At 35.4% G+C, this 19,341-nt stretch overlaps 1 protein-coding gene across 1 annotated transcript in view; it reads right to left on the bottom strand.

Annotated features, from left to right (window-relative positions):
• The window catches only part of NALF1 (NALCN channel auxiliary factor 1), a 427,267-nt gene that overhangs the window by 13,600 nt on the left and 394,326 nt on the right, over positions 1–19,341 (bottom strand). Inside the window, exon 2 of the mRNA XM_072344724.1 lies at positions 2,047–2,218. Within this exon, the coding sequence (XP_072200825.1) occupies positions 2,047–2,218 (172 nt within the window). The remainder of the gene's footprint in view (positions 1–2,046; positions 2,219–19,341) is intronic.

Here is a 19,341-nt window from a genome sequence, read left to right as displayed (position 1 = left end):
TAATATTTATGAAGTGCTAGGCACCATTACCCTATTGATGACAGCACTAAACAGTACCTCAGTTTGCATTTCATTACGTTGTCTGCAAAATATAATCCAGGTATTGCTGGATTGTGTGCTATACATTTAATCTTTAAAACAGAATATAGTAAACATTTTGCTACCAGAATCCTCCTAAATAGAAATACAGGTAATACACTGAAGTGTTTTTCCTCAAATATTACACTTGCCTCTGAGGTGGCATAAAGCATTTTTGAGGTTTTATATTTTACTCTATTTTTAAGTAGTTCATACTGGGCAACCCATCTAGAATATCATGGCATGGCATGGAATGGAATGGCATGGTATGGAAGGATTTAGGATAGGATAGGATAGGATAGGATAGGATAGGATAGGATAGGATAGGATAGGACAGGATAGGATAGGATAGGATTTGAACAGGTGATGAATAGACTAGACTAGACTAGACTAGACTAGAATAGACTAGACTAGACTAGAATAGAATAATTCAGTTGGAAGGGATCTTCATTTGAACTAACTGCCTGACCACTGAAGGACTAACCAGTTAAAGTATGTTATTGAGGGCACTATGCAAATGCCATTTGGAAACCGACAGGCATGGAGAATCAACCACATCTTTAGTAAGCTTGTTCCAGTGTTTGACCATGCTCATGGTAAAGAACTTTTTCTTAATATCTAATCTGAACCTCCTCTGGTGAGGATCTGTGCTGTTTCCACGTGCTCTGCTACACCAGTGATCAGGGAGAAAAGCCCAGCATATCACTCTGTGCTTTCCCTCCTCTGAGTTGCACAGACAAATGAGGTTACCTCTCATTGCCCTCCAGACCGAACCACCCAGGAGTCTTCAGCCTCACTTCACAGAACATAAATTCCAGCCCTTCAGTCATCTTTGTTGCCCTCTCCTGGATGTTTTAAAGTATTCTAATAACAATTTCATTTTATTGGCACAGAATTGCATGAGATATTCAAATTGAGGCAATACTGCCAATAAATACAGTGGGAGAATCACATCTTTTGACCAGTTGACTGTGCTGTGATTAACGTACATCAAAGGTGTATCAAGATTTGCAGAGCAGTCCTAATTTAAAGTTAATTCTTTCTAATTGTAGGTATTTAGACCAGCATGTCCAATGATTTTATTGCTGAAAGTCTTTTGATTGCTTTAGAGGGTATAAGATGCCTGAATATTTTCTGAATTCTTAGTTGATACTGTTAGCATCAGAAATATACAGATAACATTGATATAAGCTGAAATTCAGTGTGGATGAATCCCAATCAGCCCTGATAAAACAAACAAATAAATAAATAAGTAATTCTGATGTACCTGTGATATACCTGTTTGTTACCTATCATAATCTCTCTGGAATATTGAAGGAACATCAAAGAAAGAAAAATGATTTATTAATTGATTCACAGATCTATATTAACAATTTTTTTTTTTTTTTTTTAAATTAAAAATCTCAGAATCTAACTAGAGTCAAGAACAAACCAAAAGATGATGGCTTAACAGAGAAAGCTCTTATTCTTAAAATTCTCCACTAGCAAAAGGCCTTTCCTTAGAGATTACCTATGCAAGAGCTGCTGTACATTTCTGATTACTCCATCTCTGCATCTCACATCCTGTGTTTATCCAACATAGGAATATAGGTGAAGAAAGTTGAGAATAGTAAAAACTGACCTTATATTTCTCTTTTTTTTCTGAGTATTTCATAACAGAGTTTGTTTTTTTCTGATTCATACATTACACGGAGCTACAAATATCCTCAATGAAATTGCACAGCACAAAAAATAACCATAACAAATTTATTCTAATAATGCTGTTTTATAAAGTTAATGACTGTGGCAAGCTGAAACACAAATGTGCATTCTAAATCTAGGCTCAAATCCTAGCACGTCAGAGATCTCTTTGTTATGAGGAATACCTTCAGGTTCTCATAACTGAAATGATAGGAGGAAACATTCAAACTCTCCTTCATATTTAGATTTATAGGAAAAAAAAGTGAAATTAGCTTTTCTATACTATACCTGTACAGATGAAACTTGATAGTCCTCCATAGATGACATCATCATTGTCTGGTAATATAAAGGGACACCTTGTTTGAACCTCCAAACAGTATTGCTTGCAAGGAATTCTGTTGCTGCAGTGAAACTGTGTGACTTCAAAATACTGGGAACAGAGCCAGGCTTTGTAGACAGTCTGGAAAAAGAGAAGAACCAGAAGTATAGATGGATGACAATAGCACTGTCATTATTAGAAGAACATACTGAACTGCACATCTACATTAAACACTGCTTCTGAAAGCAAATTTTGCAACACTGGGTAAAAGACACTTTGATTATCATCTCAGTTCAAATAAGAAAAGTATTTAAAGCAACAGTCACTTAAGATTAGGCAAATGTTATTATTTTCTTAGTTCATAAATAGGTATGTTCCTCTCTAAGATGCATATTTTTATAATGAACACATGTCACACAACCCTGTCCCTGTCCCCTATTATATGCAAGCCATATTCAGAATTTAATTTGTAGCTATTTTGGGAAGGAAAAGAAGATTTTAAAGAGAAGTGCAATAGTTTCAAACTGAATTCAGGCCAGCCCTATTCTTGATACTGTCTAGAACTAAGTTTTCAGGTTGCAATAGATGGTGCTGCTTCCCTTCAAATAACACCCTAACAAATCCACAGCATGGAAATACACATTAGGGATCCTGATCAGCAACAGCTGTAGACTCAGAAATAAACATAGACCAATGACTACATCTGGAGCAAAGAGGAACACACTGATGTCACCTGACAACGTGTAACCATGGTTGCTGGACCTGTGATTACTTCTGCTGTTATTATCACAATTTAAAAGGAAAGCAAAATAAACACATTAATTTTAGTTTCTTTTCCTTTTCAACAAATATCTATGGCACAGGAACTAGTCTTCTGTACACAGGAAAGAACAATATGTGGTCATATAAAAGTACAGTGAATAGTGGCCTATGAAGGTAATGAAACCACCATGTACAAGAGGGATTTGGTTCCCAATTTTGTTTTTCACTTATCTGTTCTAAAGTACTAAGTTTACTGGCTAGATAGTTGCTGTCTAGGATGTTATAGAATGAAATTATCCTGTCTTCATTCATTTATAATACCCCAAATCATTAATAACAGCTTTATCACAGGCTTAAAAATAATACAGAAAACTGGATATTTTCCTTCTTCCTGTTCTTATTCCTAATTCAAAAGACACAACCAAACAACCAAACAAAAACAAAACAAAACAAACAAACAAAAAATCCCCAAACCTGCCACCTGAGAGGAGCAATCTAGCAGAGGGTTTTGTTACTTTTCAGCATGTTTTTTCTTATCAGTTATACTTTTTACTAGTGTAAGTAGTGTAATTAATTTCAATGCATTCATCTCAGAATCAGAAACTGTTATTTTGATTGCAACAGTAATAGGTGCGGGTAAGATTCATAGGTGATAAAGTGAAGGTTCTATCATTAATCTATAGTTTATGTTTATCCCTTTACAGTAGTTCTTGCCTACTGTACTCTGTAGAGCAAGATTTTTTCATTACAAATTCAATTTTAATTGCTAGCAGGATTTTTATCCACAATAAATGATTAATGAGGAGAATTAAATGATGTATGTGCCTTTTGTTGTTAAATAAACACACTTCTAAACAGTAAGAGGTATTCCCACTGTTGACTGTATCTCCCATCATACTTTTAATGCTTCACTTGCTATATTGATTGACTAAAATAAAATAGATAAATCTTTTTATTTTGTTTTCATTTTTAATTGAGCAAAATCTCTTGGTTGGAGACAGGATCTCTGTCACTGATAATAGATAAATATTCACAGATGTTCCTTTCTGATCTCTGTCTGGATAGATCTGTTTACTGTGGATGTATCTAAGATAGATTTAAGAGTAGTAAGTTGGTCTGTGTATAATATTTACAGTTTACAGGGAGTGATTTGAACAGCACACCATACAAGGTAATAAGAAAGAAAGCAAATGCACTTGCCTATTTAATCAAGACAGGAAATGTTAATTCAAAATCAATAAATAATAGAGTAACCATTTTCTATGAACATTTTCATGTATAAACTTTCAGATTGTATATATAATCTTCCTACTTGTATTCACAAGTCCTCAGCTTTGGCTCGAATTTGCATTTGAACTCTTGTCACTTTTTTTTTTTTTTTTTTTTTTTTTTTTTTAAGAATGCATGATGTATACATGTTTCCAAGATCTGTTTCTCAGATAAGTGTCTCCCACTCTGTAACTTATTCTAATTACAGCCCCTCTCAACCTTGTTTACAGTCTATGCCAAGATTTTTAATAAGCTGGTCCTCTTTTGCTCTATTTTTGGCTACATTATTAGCTGCCCCACTCTTATGCTCTGGCTTCTTCAAAATAAACTTGAAGTTTCTGTGAGCAGTTAACTCTGTGGAATACACTAAGATCTCTGAGTAGGAAGTGAGGTTCTGGAGGGTGTGTTGAGGGTAGTCTTCAGTCCTTCCTACAAAGCCCTTCAATTTTTATCAGACCTATCCAGTCCTGTGAGCAGTCATGAAAGAGTAGCTGGAAGAAGCATGGTACAAAGAAAGAGGGGAAAAAAACATCAATGTGTGCAGATGAGCTATTCTGGACCAACTGGTATTTAAACTGGTGAGTCTTTGTATCAGCTCCATGGTTGACTGATCTAAGTAGAATCATAGAATCACAAGGTTAGCAAGGACCTACAAGATTATCTAGTCCAACCATCCTCCCATTACCATAGCTACAGCAAACCTCTAAATCACATCTCAGAGCTCCTCATCCAGTTGCCTCTTGAACACTGCCAGAGACAGTTACTCCACCTCCTTCCTAGGCAGGCCATTCCAGTGCCTGACCACTCTCTGAGAAAAAAAGAGTTCCTTCTTACATCCAATCTGAATCTCTTCTAGTACAACTTCCAGCCATTTCCTTGGGTTCTGTTTGTTGCCTGGGAGAAGAGGCCAAACTCCTCCTCATCACAACCTCCCTTCAGGAAGTTGTATAGTGCAATGATGTCTCCTGTGAGCCTCCTCTTCTCCAGACTAAACAATCCCAGCTCCCTGAGCTGCTCCTCATAAGACTTGTGCTCCAGACCACTCATCAGTTTCATTACCCTACTCTGGACATATTTCAGGGCCTAGATGTCTTTCTTGTAGTGAGGAGCCCAAAATTGAACACAATACTTGAGATGCGGCCTCACCAGAGCTGAGTACAAGGGGAAATAGATCAGAGGAGTTCACAATTGTTTTTATTTTCAGTCTTTGAATCAAAAGTACTGAAAGGGAGCTTTTTTAGCTTAAATCATAGAAGCCTGTGATTTGGAACTGAAATTTACTGAAATAAACTTGAATTTTCCCAAATAGTAAAGCAGACACTATACACTTTGATCAGACACTAGTTCTTCTTATGCCCTAGAAAGTTTAGATTTTGATGGGCTGGGAATTGTACTTTATCTTCTACAAAATCTCAACTGCAGATTTCCAGAGTCTTAAAATGTGTTCTGTATAACTACTGCTGAAACTATCAATGAAAATACATATTGACTTACATTTTGAATATGGTATGTGCTTTAAGAACAGTGTTTCAGTGAGAGGATGTTTTTCCTTTCTAAAAGGGCATCAATGACTAAATAAAAAGGTTTATAATCACAAAAATTCTTTTCTTAAAATGTGTTGCAAATAGAACATTTTAAAATATTAACTACATTCTATTGTAAATATTTTCACGTCACTTTCAGCATGTTTCTATCTACAACGTGTAAAAAAAGTGATACTTCATATGTAAAATTTTTCATGTCTTGCAAATGGTGCTTTTTTTTCATCTTACTAAACAAACAAACAAAAAAATGTATGTGACCATTTTGAGAGCAGTGTTATTTTCCTTTCTCTTTCTCTGCTTTCTGTAATTAAATATTCGTTCCACCTGACCTTTTTTGAACTTCTCATTGTTGTATTTCAAGATAGCATTTACTGTGTTGAAGTAATTTATATATGTGTGAAAAAGGCACTACTCACAGACCTTCCTTTAAAGAATATTTGTTACTGAAATTTGTTACTTTGAAAGGATATTTGTTACTAAAATATAAAATGCTCCTGCCTTTTATTCCATGACAGTAGTTCATACTTGCAGTCTAGCAACAGAGCAAGCAATACGTCCTCAATTCAAGCATTATCAGAATATTCCCTCTCTTTCTTACATAAACTATGGCATATTGTGACAGATAAACATCTTTTGAATATTTTTCATACTTAACCTGTATATATGGGAAGCCTCTAAAATGACTTCAGTAAATTATGTGCAATTGGGAAAAGGTATAGATCTTGTTTGAGGACATTTGGAAAATAAAATCTTCGTCTTCCTGAGTTGGCAAAATCAATGCCAAAATATGGACTTCTTTATGAGTTGTTGTTGTTGTTCTTTGTTGTTGTTTTTCAAAACAAGAAATAAATGAAAACAAACCACACTATAAATTCTAGAATGACAACATTTCTTGTAATCAGACTGTTAGTTTCCACCTACACTGAAGCATTAACAGGTGTGTGAATATATGGTCATATAGGTAAAGGCTGGTCTGACATAAAATCTAGGAAAATACTCAAGAGTGAGAAATATGTCTTGTTACTATGCTTCCAAAACCCATCCTTCTTTTCTGATGTCTAAAACATAAAGAATAGCTGATAACAACTTACTCTGAAAAGGAAAACTTAGTAAAAGTAGGAGCCAGTGAAAAAATAAAAAATGCACATTTTCATTCTCCATTTTACTCAATCTCCTATCTGTTTTCTATTTCAGGATGCTATGCATTGGTTTTGATCCTAAGTGTTATTTTGATACTATATTCTTCTTTCATTATGCTATATGCTCCTGTATTTGCTTTCTCGGAAGGTGGGGAGGAGAGAAGACCACGTATCAAATAGCCAAAGGGAGAGAAAATATCCCAGAATTCACATTAAGTTTCCCAGACCAAAATTAGTGTCCCTCCAGAAGTGCACTTCCTAAACATTCAAGTCAGTAAATTATGTACTGGATTACATTTGAGGGGGACGGAAGAACTGTGAAAACAATATCCAGGACAAGCACTTCATGGTATTTTTGGTGATAACAAGATAAAATAATGCAAAGAAAACCAAAATCTTAAGCAAGAACTGAACCAAACTGACTTACAAAATTGGAAGAAGTATACAAATTATAAAGAAAAAATAAGTAATTTCAAGAGGCAAGAGGAAATCTTTAGTGACACAAAACCAGACCACCAGATGTCAAAGCATCATTTTTATTAATAGATACTTTGTGAATTCTAGAAATGTCACGAAAAACAAAGAGAAAACTAAAACACTCCTTATTTTTTTTTTTTTTTATTTCTTAAACCTTACATTATCATCTGCATTTTACAAACTTGTTTATGTTGCGTGCAGATAGTACAGAATAGTATTTAAAACTGCTTGTGTTCCAGGGTTGTTTCTTTTTTCAGTGAGATGATGAAAGTCTATGAAAAATAGTTGCTTATAGAAGTCTGGAGAATTGATCTTACAGAACATGAAAAAAACAAACGAACACATTTTCTTCTGTTTTGTGTTGTTTTGTTTTTGTTTTTTGGTGTTTTTTTAACATGGAGTGGAGCACAAAAGGGAAGTATTCAAATCAGATTATAAAGATATCAAAGTAAATATTCATACACTAAAATAACTATATGTATATAAATTTCTCATTTTCTTGCTGTGAACAGAACTTATATTCTCACTATATTTGAAAGAGATACCATCCTGGCTATTAGACAAGGCACGATGTAGAAATAATAGTACAACAGATATATTGGGTCATCCGTCATATATAGAAATATAAACACAACATCTTAGAAGAGTTCAGTTGTAATTTTGCTCACCTAAATAAATCTAACCTATACTACCTTGTTTCTATAGGAAGGTACTAAATATTGCACTTTTGAAATAGTACACCAAGTAACACTGGTTTTATGCATATATACATATTCATGTGCATGAGGGTTTACTCAGAATGACTGTAACCAAAACTTTTTGGTGTTTTTAAGTGATGAATAATAAAGTGATAAAGATATGTTTTTAATTAGTTAGGTTAATTCACTATTTCACATTCATTTTATTTCTACCAGCCAAAATCTGGAAGCACGGAAAATGCCATGCATACATCACAAATATCTAGTTTCGGCAAGTCAAGTAATGAACACTTCACAAACAAAGCTGACAGCACATTGAATTTGTCAAATCATTACAAATAAAAAATGGATATAAGACTAAAAGGAAAAAAGCTAAGTTATTTGTGGTGAATTCTGAGATTCTAAAATAGCTCAGCATGCTTTTTTTTCTCTCTGAGGACATTGGGAAGAACACTTTTTTTTTTTTTTTTTTTTTTTTTTTTTTTTTTTCCTACATGAAGTTAGACTGTGTTTCAGAACTTTTCTTTCTGGTCTTGAAAGTCCATCAAACAGAACTTACAGGTAAAATGTCTGCATAATTTGCATAGAGAGGGGCCAGCAACTTCTGTCCCCAAAGTGCACTATGGCCAGGTAGAGTGCTGCACTGGCTGTTCATAGCCTTGCTCACTGTATTAGTAAGTTCACAGCAGACTGAACAACTGCACAAATTTTTTTTCCTCGTGTGATGTGTGTTGACTGAGACTGAAAAAAATAAGGCAAAAGTTGTATTTGCTATGCGTATAAGCTCACAGTCTTTCTCTTCCCTCCTTTCATTCAGACATGTACAACATATGTGATTCCAAAGAGCCTAATTTCTGTCAAAACAGATTGAGTATGTAGCTTGAATTATCTGAGTCACACCACACAAGATTTATCAGTGGAGCAGAATAGAAGAGTTCAGTAAGTTTCATTTGCAATGGCTGCCGATTCTTCACAGTTTTCAGTAGATGAATTCAGCCCTTTTCTGCCCCTTCTTCCATTGCTCCTGACTGCTGTTGTCATTGCAGTCAAAATGAAATTTACAGGAAGTATCTATTTAGCTACTCTCTGTGTAAATTACATGATTTTCTTCAGCCAAAACTAACCCTAGGTTTTGATATGCAGCATAATGCTTATAGGCAATGAGCAATGCCTTCTTTGCATGTCAAATCAAATGCCTGACTCATGGAGTTAAGAAAGTATCAGCTATTTAAAAGCATTATATGTGCATTTCTAGTTAGGGTTTATGTTTAATTCTGTTACTATGGCTTTATTTATTTATTCCTTTATTTATTCCATTTAGGTGAATTGTCTCTATGTACTGTTCTGTGACATAATGTTGTCTCTTCTACTTTCTATCTCTACCTTTCTATGAAACATTTTACAATTTTCTACTTCAACATAATTACTTCATTTTAGCTTCATTTAGCTTTAAGGTTGTGGGTCACCAGCTATACTCAAAAGTTGAAAATAATAGTAGTTCTCTTTATAAGACATAATGTTGCCAATAAGTGTTGGAAAACAACAAAAAACTGTTGACAAAGTGTAGTGAACCTAAAACTTTGCTTGCCCAAATAAAGACATCTACTTTCCCAGTCAGAACTGGGCCTGAATTTTGGCCAGACAAAGCTGAATATATTGAAGATTGTAGAGTAAATAAGGGGATTAGATCTTGATGTAGTTATGACTATCATGCCTGTCATGAGAAACTTTAGAGGAGCACACCTATTTCTTTCTGTGATAAAACTTTTACTGTAAAATTAAAATCATTTTCCACTTTGAATCTTATGCATGTTTTACATCAGAGAAGTAATAGCTACTGCCTCCTACCAGCTAACCCACTGACTGTGCAGTGCATTCTCTGAGAGTCATTTTACATTTAGATCACTAGGGTACTGAGCATTGGTTTGAGTGACAATGCTTTTTCTTTACAAAACACATGGGTTGCTCTCAGTGCCTGTTTTGTGCACCTTTGTGCATCAGGTCCTAAGATACCATGTTTTACAAGCAGAAGGTTTTTTTTAGATAGCTAAAGAGTGCTTTTTACTGACTATGCAGCCAAAATAAAGATGGCTGTTACAAACTCAGATTGAGTTTGACAAGAGTAGCGTTACAAATGTGAACCCCCCAGGAATTTTGTCTGTTTTGAACATGAAGGATTGTCTGTTGGCACACTTCTCCCTATCTTCATTCTCAGTTCTGTTCTGAGGTGATGGGCAGCCTTAGAATAGAGCTGGATAACAAAGGTAGTGAAGAAATAATGAGCGTATATAGTAACAAGATGAGGATCAAACCTTTGTCAATGAGAGTCAGTGGTATAGTCTGGTGATTAAACACCACCATAGAACATAATATAATATTGGAATATGTAGTTTGTTGAGAGTAAGATATTTCATAGTAATAGTCTAATTTCTCAAATACTTCCAATAGACAAAAATAATAAAAATAGTAAGACAAAAACTTTAGCATTTTCACTTTGTTTCAGCACTTCTAATGTTAAACAACTTTGACTGGTGTAGTTCTATTTTCTGTATGGTTCAAATATCTTTTTTTTTTTTTTTTTTTTCCACAGAGACTGTTATCATTCTTCTTATGCAGACAAATATTGCTCACTAAACATTTATTCCAATACACATCATACTCTTGGATTTTATTACATTAGCACTGATGCAAAGACGTTCTGCTTTGTGGAAAAGCAGGATTGTAAATCAACGTACTCACACAAGCACATACACAAACACACATACGCATGCATTTTGTGGGAAATACAAATTTTTTTTGTTGTTTTCAGTTGATCTAGATTAAAAAAAAAAAAAAAACCAACACAAAACCACGAAACATTAACAATCTGAGCTTCCTGTGTAATGGAAATACATTTTGTGTGTATTATTTCAATTCATTGTGTTAAAAGACCACAGTAGAAATAAGAAAGTCTGTTTCACCTTATGGAAACTTATGCCTAAAATTTACAGCAATTTGGGAATGAACACAGCTGTCTGGTGAATGTTCTGACCTTTTTTGTTGTTGTTATTGTATTTTATTGCAAATAATACCTTCTGTATCTGCATGTTTGGAAAAACATAAGATAAAAAGCTTGTATTTACCTTGATGGCAGAGAATGAAAAAAATATTGTATTAAGAGACAAAGCCTGTCATTGTTTCTTAAATGAAGGTAAAATAAATAGATAAATTTGCTTCTTTTCCTATTTTACTAGGAGATTAAAATTTAATATTTTATATGAATAATTTATTTTGAAAGACGCACCTACTAATTTGCTTGAAGAGTGAGAACTAAGACTGAAATTTGTTTGCCAGAACACTCTTGATCTTGAATTCATATACTACATAACAAGATTTCTTTTACCTAAATACAAATCAGAGGAATGACAAACTGTTTCACACAACACACATCTTTATTGTTTGTACTGGGAAGACAACCAGAAAAAGTGCAAACATGCTTCCTACTAATACAAATATGTTTCTTTGATTATGGAGAAATTACTACAGAGAAGATTGCACCAATGCCTCCCCATCTCTTTTCTAATCTTTAGGAGAAATTACACACAGATAGAGAAGAAATCTGTAATGTTCCCATCTGTCAAAACAAATGAGGATTCTTCAGTGAATAGATATTGTGCAAAACCCAGATTCACCAGTTCTAACTTTCTGATGGTTGGCCATCCAGTCAGCTGGGGTTATCAAGATTGTTAACTTCATTGTTTTGAAATATCCTCAAATTCATAATCTGAATTAGCATTCAGACTTAGATTTACTTAATATTAAAAGAAACTTTATTTTGAAATTCATAAATGTCCCTTTGTGTAAGCTTAAAAGAAACAGAAAATTAAATAACTCATTGCAAAAAAAAGTAGCCTGCTAAAAGTAGTTAAAAAAAAATAAAAATTGAAGAAAGTAAAGGGTATTTCATGTACTCGGGCAATATATTAAAATCTTCAAATGAGGAGATATGATTATAATAAAAGAATATATAGCAAATAAATGAATAATCCTTAAAGAGTCTGATTATCTCCTCTAGAAGATCTTTGGACCATTGGCTTGTAGTCAGTTACAGTGGGCAGGGACCTGTTTTTAAGTTTTATTGTTCACTTTTATTTAACACTTGTTTTAGACACCCATTATAATACTGCAGTGGAACTGTGAGGTCGTAGCCTGAACCAGTGGTTGAGCACAAGGTGAGAAGGTGTTGCTAACCCATGGAGCTCAAATGAAAGCAATGAACCTGAGTGACTGGAACCCTCATTTAAGGGTTAGCAGCTGAGGGAACGGTATCCCTCTGAATGGAGATTGCACTCCTCTTGAGCTGTTACTGGTTGTCAAAGGGTGTGAGGTAATTTTCCTTCTTTATTATGGCTGTTGCTCCATAGCACTTGTATTCCATTAGAAGGCCCTGTCATCATCATCATTTGCCATACAAACATTTTTCATGAAGTTGCGAAAATAAGATTCAGAGCAAGATCTTTCTAAAGTAAGCTAATATTTTCTCATATATTTATAGAGCAGAAAAATATATTTTTTAAGATCTTCACAGACTAAACCTGTGCCAAATATATATACACTTTCTAAAGGTGGACTAGCTCTCTCTTTGAAAACTGTAGGTATTTCTCACTTCTGAATATACAATCATGCTTTAGGAGAGCTACTGCATTAGATAATTAAAAGGCAGGTGAAAATAAGCTGGCTATGATACCTACTGATGCTAACAGAAAGACTAGTACTATAAGTGTAAACAAATTCTTTAAGGAAAATCTTTCACTTTAAAGACTGGAAAATATCTAACCTGTTTCTTGCTCCAAACTTCTGGGCTTCTTCCTGTGCAAGATCTATTACTGCTGGCTACCTTGTAAACAAGACTGTGGACTGAATGGTTTACTGATAAAGTCCTGTGAGGGGCAGACTGTTAGCATGTGGATAGTTGCCTTCTGGGGAATTATTTCTAATTTTATTGCATGAGCACTGAATAAATCATGTGTCATTTTCATTGTTGTGTGCACTGAAGCACACAACAGGTTCAGAAAGCTTCATTAGCTTCTAAGCCTTGTTGACTAAGTACCTGACATGTATTCTCCAAAGCCTGTAGAAATCATAAAAAAAGCAGACATTGCCATTGGTCCTATTTGCCTACATTGTTTATTAAAATGAGAAGGCAATTTTACTATACTGATAGGAGAACTTAAAATATTTTAACAAAAATAAATAAATATATATATATATATATAAATCAAAGCATAAATTTCAAAGGAAAGTTAACTATTTATAATGCAGACCCTTAGTTTATTTTAAAATTGTCTAATTTCCCCACTTTTTTTCCATGCTATTGGTCAAGATTAAAAAAAAAAAAAAAAAAAAAAAAAAGTAAAAAAAAAGTGCTAGCTGCACTTTCCTGCTATTGCTCACCTATAGATAATATTAGCTCATCTCCTATGTTCATAGAATGGTCTGGGTTGAAAAGGACTTCAAAGTTCTTCTAGTTCCAACCCCCTGCCATGGACAGGGTTCCCAACTACTAGATTAGGCTGCCTAGAATCACATCCAGCCTGGCCTTGAATGCCTCCAAGGATGGGGCATCCACAACCTCCTTGGGCAACCTGTTCCAGTGCTTCAGCACCCTTTGGGTGAAAACTTTCCTCCTAATATCTATCCTAAATCTCCCCTGTCTTAGTTTAAAACCATTCACCCTTGTCCCATCACTATCAACCCATGTAAGCAATCATCTCCCCACCTGTTCATGTGCTCCCTTCCATTGTTGGAAGGCCACAATAAAGTCTCCCCAAAGCCTCCTCTAAGCTAAAAAAGCAGTTCCCTCAACCTTTCTTCATAGGAGAGGTGCTCTAGCTCTCTAACTATCTTAGTGGCCCTCCTCTGGACTCTATCCAAGAGCTCTACATCTTTCTTGTGCAAGGACAACCAAGGCCTGGATGCAGTAATGCAGATGGCGTCTCAAATGAGATGAATAGAGGAGGACAACCACCTTCCTCTCCCTGCTGGCCACTCCTCTTTTAGTGTAGCCCAGAACACAGTTGGCTTTCTGGGCTGCAAGAGCACGCTGCTGGCTCATGTCCAGCTTCTCATCCACCAGGACCCCCAAGTCCTTCTCTGCAGGGCTGCTCTCAACTAGCAGTTCTTACAGAAGAGAGACATCTGATCTCCCAGATCGGATGGAAAGGCAGATCTGGTCTTTACTGACTTAGTTTTCAGTTTAATCAGACCTGTGATCCTTTCCCATGACTGCAAAGATATAAGAAAAAACTTCATAGGAATCAGAAGTGAAGGAAGCTTTAAGTGTATTTGAGCATTCCTGTGCATTCGGAGACTCAAGATGATCATTTGCCACTGCCTTATGACTAGGTGGAGTACCAGAAGTACAGATCAAGTTTCCAGTGTGACCGCTCCCCAACAATGTTTGAAAAAGAAAGGCATGCGTTACATTTCTTTAGTTAAAATTAGGTTGAATGTTATTAGACTTCTAAATTTCTATTTGAAAGTTCAGATGCTTGAAAACTTTTGAAATCATTGCTATTTTTATGTTTTTTACTGTCATTTTGTGATTATTTTTGTGCCTGTATCAAGACCTGTTAAGTTTTGTGGCTCTGCTGTGATTCTGTCAAAATGCATCTTTCCTAATGGCACTCAATACAATAATTGGAGATCTTTCTTTGCTAGCCTGTGACCTAGTTAATTATCCTTTTATGAAGCTGTATTTCTTCTCATATTGACGTTTTATTCTTTTTATTCTAATTTTTTTAATGATTCCTTATGAATATCAAAGATATCTTGGAAAGCTGGCACTGACATTGCTGTCTGCCAGCCTGCTCTGTGTGCAGTGATATTTTGTGCAATATGGATTAGGAAAGAACACAGAAGCAAATAACTCTTTTTTGTGATCAGCTTCTCTTCTCCATGCTGGGAATCTCACCCTTAGTAATAAGAATCTTTACAGTGGCAAGCCTGTGTATCTTAAAAAGTTCTCTTCAGCAGAATGAGAAAATAATACATTAAGCCTCCATGCTCCTTTACATTTAGAGTTCTAAATTCCTTCAGAGTTGATTAATCTCAGGAACCAGCCTCAGACATCTCCTTTTCTTTGGGGTTATTACAATTCCACTGATTGACATACAGAAACCTTCATCTTAGCTATGAACTAGCTGTGTGATATGATAATTCCTGAAGATCCACTCTCACGAATGCTAACAAGCTACTTGGAAACTGCAAATCTCCCCTGTCTACATTTTTCCCTCTTAATGACTTATTTACACAAAATCAGTTCACAACCACCAGTCTGTGTTAGCTGTGATGTATATATTTTTGTCTTCATACTTTTGTTTCTTTTGCTTTTTTGCTGATGCTGAACACATGATGTTTAAGTAACCTTTGATTATAATTTTGTCCATAGGTCAAACTTCCTGTTTAATATCAGGTCCCAGTCATGCTACTTAGGGATTAACTGCAAGGGGCAAAATCCATCACTGAAGCAGATTACTGACAAATTGAGGGTTGAACTTTTGAAAATAAAGTATGTTTCCAGCCTTTGAGACTTCATAGGTGATGAAATACCATAGATATCATTGAATGCAACTGAACAGATGATTTCTACTTTCTTAGATAGCAAGCAACCTTAACATATTTAAAATTGTATAGGGAAACTGACCACGAGGGTACAATCCCCATAGATACAGAATTCCCACAAATTCATAAAATTAGACCACTGAATACTGTAAACAAATACAGTTGACAGAGAATTCAAAATACTGACAAACAACAATGATGCCACCCTAAAAAAAGGAGGCTACATTTCAATGATTCTATTGTTGATTAATATACCTATATTGTTGCTATTTCAATAAAATCTAGAAGCATGACTCCAACTGGAAATACCACTATGTTTATTTTCAGAACTGTTGCTCTTCAAATAAGGAGGTAGTTCCAACATATGCAGTAATATTATGCAGTGATTTGGGATACTACATTGCTTTGTAGTTGACGTTGAACAGAGTTCAGTCTCATTCTCATTTTGGAAGATCATTAAATCACTCTCTTAGAGTGCATTAGAGCAGATGCTATACTCTGTCCTGCCACATCTGTGCTATCTAGATTAAAGACATTTATTCAGGTGTTTTTTTCAAGCTCTTTACAGAACAATTTTATCTTATGTTGTATCTCTTTATTACTTGGACCTGTAATGATAACAACATTGTTCAAAAAAATTATTTTTGCAGTGGCCTTCATGAAAATCCTATTTGCATGAAATTTTGTTCTGCATTATCAAAAGATGATACTAGGCTAGAGGAGCCATGTGCTTTTGAGACAGAGGAAAAGCTCAAAACATAATAAGAGGGGAGCAAAGGGTCCTAGTTTCAAACATCTTGAAGAGCTAGACTTATGTCTTTTTTGAAGATGGAATCTGCAAGGAAATGGTGTGTTGTAGGACCTGATCAGACAGCCATTCAAGGTTAAAAGCTCCATGCATTCTTCTATATGGCCTTCCATCTTGTGTGACTACTGGAATGTTGTGACTTGTGCTGTTCATAGCAGCATGCACTCTGGGAGAGCTCTAAAACTTCCCTCCAGTACAGCTGCTCAGCTCTCCCAGGATGCAATTCAAAAAGGAAATTTTTTAACCTCACTGTTCTGACCACTGTTTTATATGTCACTAAATCAGTCCCTGGCCTGGTGGGGGAGTACTGAGGTACTGCAAACTGAATAATATGTAGACTTTGCAAATCTACTTTTGAGAGGAATGGTCTGTGAAGGATGTTTCATGAACTGAATCCGAATGTGAATCCAAACCCTCAAGACTAGGACTGTTTTGTTTTGTTCTGTGTTATTTTGTTTGGAAAGGTATGTTCTCTTAGTAGTATTAGGTAGGGGGATACAAGAGGGAAGGAGAAAGAAAAAGCTGAGGAGAGCTAAAATGTATAAGAGTGTGCATGATGATCTCCCCTCTTTCCTGCAGCTGTATGCCATTCCTTGCAAGCATAACTTCAGAAAACCATGTGATATTTTCCAACCTTCATTCTACCCAGTTTCAGGTCACCTCAATTCTGTTTGCCTAAGATACTCTACATGAGAAACAGAGAACAACAAAGCAGACTTTGCTCTTTTTCAAAGAGAGAGAGAGGAAGGAAAAAATAAAGCTTTTGTTTTAAAGCTTTTTTAAAAAGCTTTAGTTATTTAGGTCTCTCCATGATTTTTTACTGTCTCATTTTGGATCAGTTCTGTCAAATGATGAATCAGTCTTGATGTATTTTCTGGAAGCTCCGTCTCAAACACTGAACATCAAATATCCTTAGCTGTGGCTGGGATACAACAAGCAGAAGTGCAGGTGAAAATTATGCATTAGTTTCCAAAAGAAGGACTTATTCTTAACTCAAACAAAGCTGTGCTTGCTTGTCAGGGATAAAGATTATATTTTTTTAGACAGGAATGAAACATTACTAATTTGCACTTCAGGTGCCAGTCTTTTTTTTTTTTTTTTTTTTTTTTTTTCCCCTCTTCTTTTTTTTCTTTTATTCTGCATAACAGTGGAGACACATTGGTTGCTATCATAAATCACATGCTCAAAGAGCCTGCCTGTCTCTACTAGGGATGTACAGATGTAGATAAATTATCTTTCCCTACTCTAGATTCTTATATTAGAGGATGTAAGTAACAGTCAATTTATCGATAAACTTCTACTAATTCTAAAGATAAGAAATGGACTCATATAAATTAAGGAAGTTTATAAACATTGATTTTACTGAGGAGGTTTGCCTTACATCCACAGGTCATGGAGTGAATGTGTCACAGAAAAAACTTAGACATTGGGAAATGTAGTATTAATTGTCCCTAAAGAATCAAGCCTACGATAGATAAAATCAGCCATTTTGAATCTTGTATTATTTGAAACACTGCTTGTTATAGAGTATGCATCTCGGAAAGCAAGCAGACTTTGTATTCTGTGAATTTAGATCTGTTTACATATTTTTTTGTTCATAACATTAACCTTCTGCTAAGTAGCTCAAGAACAGGCTGGAAAATTGTCTGACATTGCTCCAGTATTACTGGTAAACTTTAATTCGAAAAAGTGCTGTAGACACAAAATCAAGAACAACTTTTTGGCAGCCAATTCTCCTTCAGATTGAACATGACCTGTTAAAAGACAGGCCAAGGACTTTGCGACAAACTGTGCAAAGTAATTTCTTGTCAAAATTTTCTATATAATTTTCCCCATCAGGAAGTCCTCTTTGTTAGATGCAGAAATAATGCTACTGTCCATCTCTTTCCTGTACAATGAAATGATGGAGCTATACCAAAGTGGCAGTTGTTTAAAATTAAAGATTAAATAATTACACTGATTTATGCACAAAAAGAATGCTGAGGATAATGTATTCAGCCTGTAGCATCCAGTGACACATCACAGCATACAGTATACTGTTACATTCTAGTGCTGTATATAAATGTTAACCCTGCTGTTTCTTTTCAATTTAAAATGCATTAATATTAGCTTTATCATGATGACAAATCTTATAATGAAGACCGTTGATTAATGTATTATTATTATTATTATTATTATTTTAATGAAGTACAGGCAAAGGCAAGAATGCAAGAATGAACCTCAATGCAATGATGAATGTGTCTTATTTTTCATTGGTAAAGGCATTAATTCATCCTCTTCTTATTTGTGGTAAAAAAAGGCTATAGGCAAAGACATGCAGAAGGAAAAATGGCAACTAATTACATACGAAAAATTGCTAGGAAATGCTAAAGAAAAACCAACAACAATCACAGAATCACAGAATGACCTGGGTTGGAAAGGACCTCAAGGATCATGAAGCTCCAATTCCCCTGCCTGTCAGGGCCACCAAACTTCCATGTTTACTAGATCAGGTTGCCCAGGGCCCCATCCAACCTGGCCTTGAACACCTCCAGGGATGGGGCATCCACAACGTCCCTGGTCAGCCTGTTCCATGACCTCACCACTCTTCTAGTAAAGAACTTCCCCCTAACATCCAACCTAAATCTTCCCTCTTTCAACTTAAAACTGTTTCCCCTTGTCCTACTATTATTGGCTCTTTCAAAGAGTTTACACCCCTCCTGATTATAGGTACTCTTCAGGTACTGAAAGGCTGCAATGAGGTCACCCCGCAGCCTTCTTTTCTCCAGGCTGAACAAGCCCAGCTACCTCAGCCTGTACTCATAGGGCAGGTGCTCCAGCCCCTTGACCATCTTCATGGCCCTCCTCTGGACCCTCTCCAACAGCTCAATGTCTTTCTTATACTGAAGGCTCCATACCTGGACACAGTACTGCAGATGGGGCCTCACAAGAGCAGAGTAGAGAGGGATAATCACCTCCCTATCCC

Source organism: Excalfactoria chinensis, chromosome 1 (assembly GCF_039878825.1).
Source record: "Excalfactoria chinensis isolate bCotChi1 chromosome 1, bCotChi1.hap2, whole genome shotgun sequence".
NCBI classification, from domain to species: domain Eukaryota; kingdom Metazoa; phylum Chordata; class Aves; order Galliformes; family Phasianidae; genus Excalfactoria; species Excalfactoria chinensis.
The sequence above is the reverse complement of the archived record's forward strand: the minus strand, read 5'-3'. Positions and strand labels throughout refer to the sequence as shown.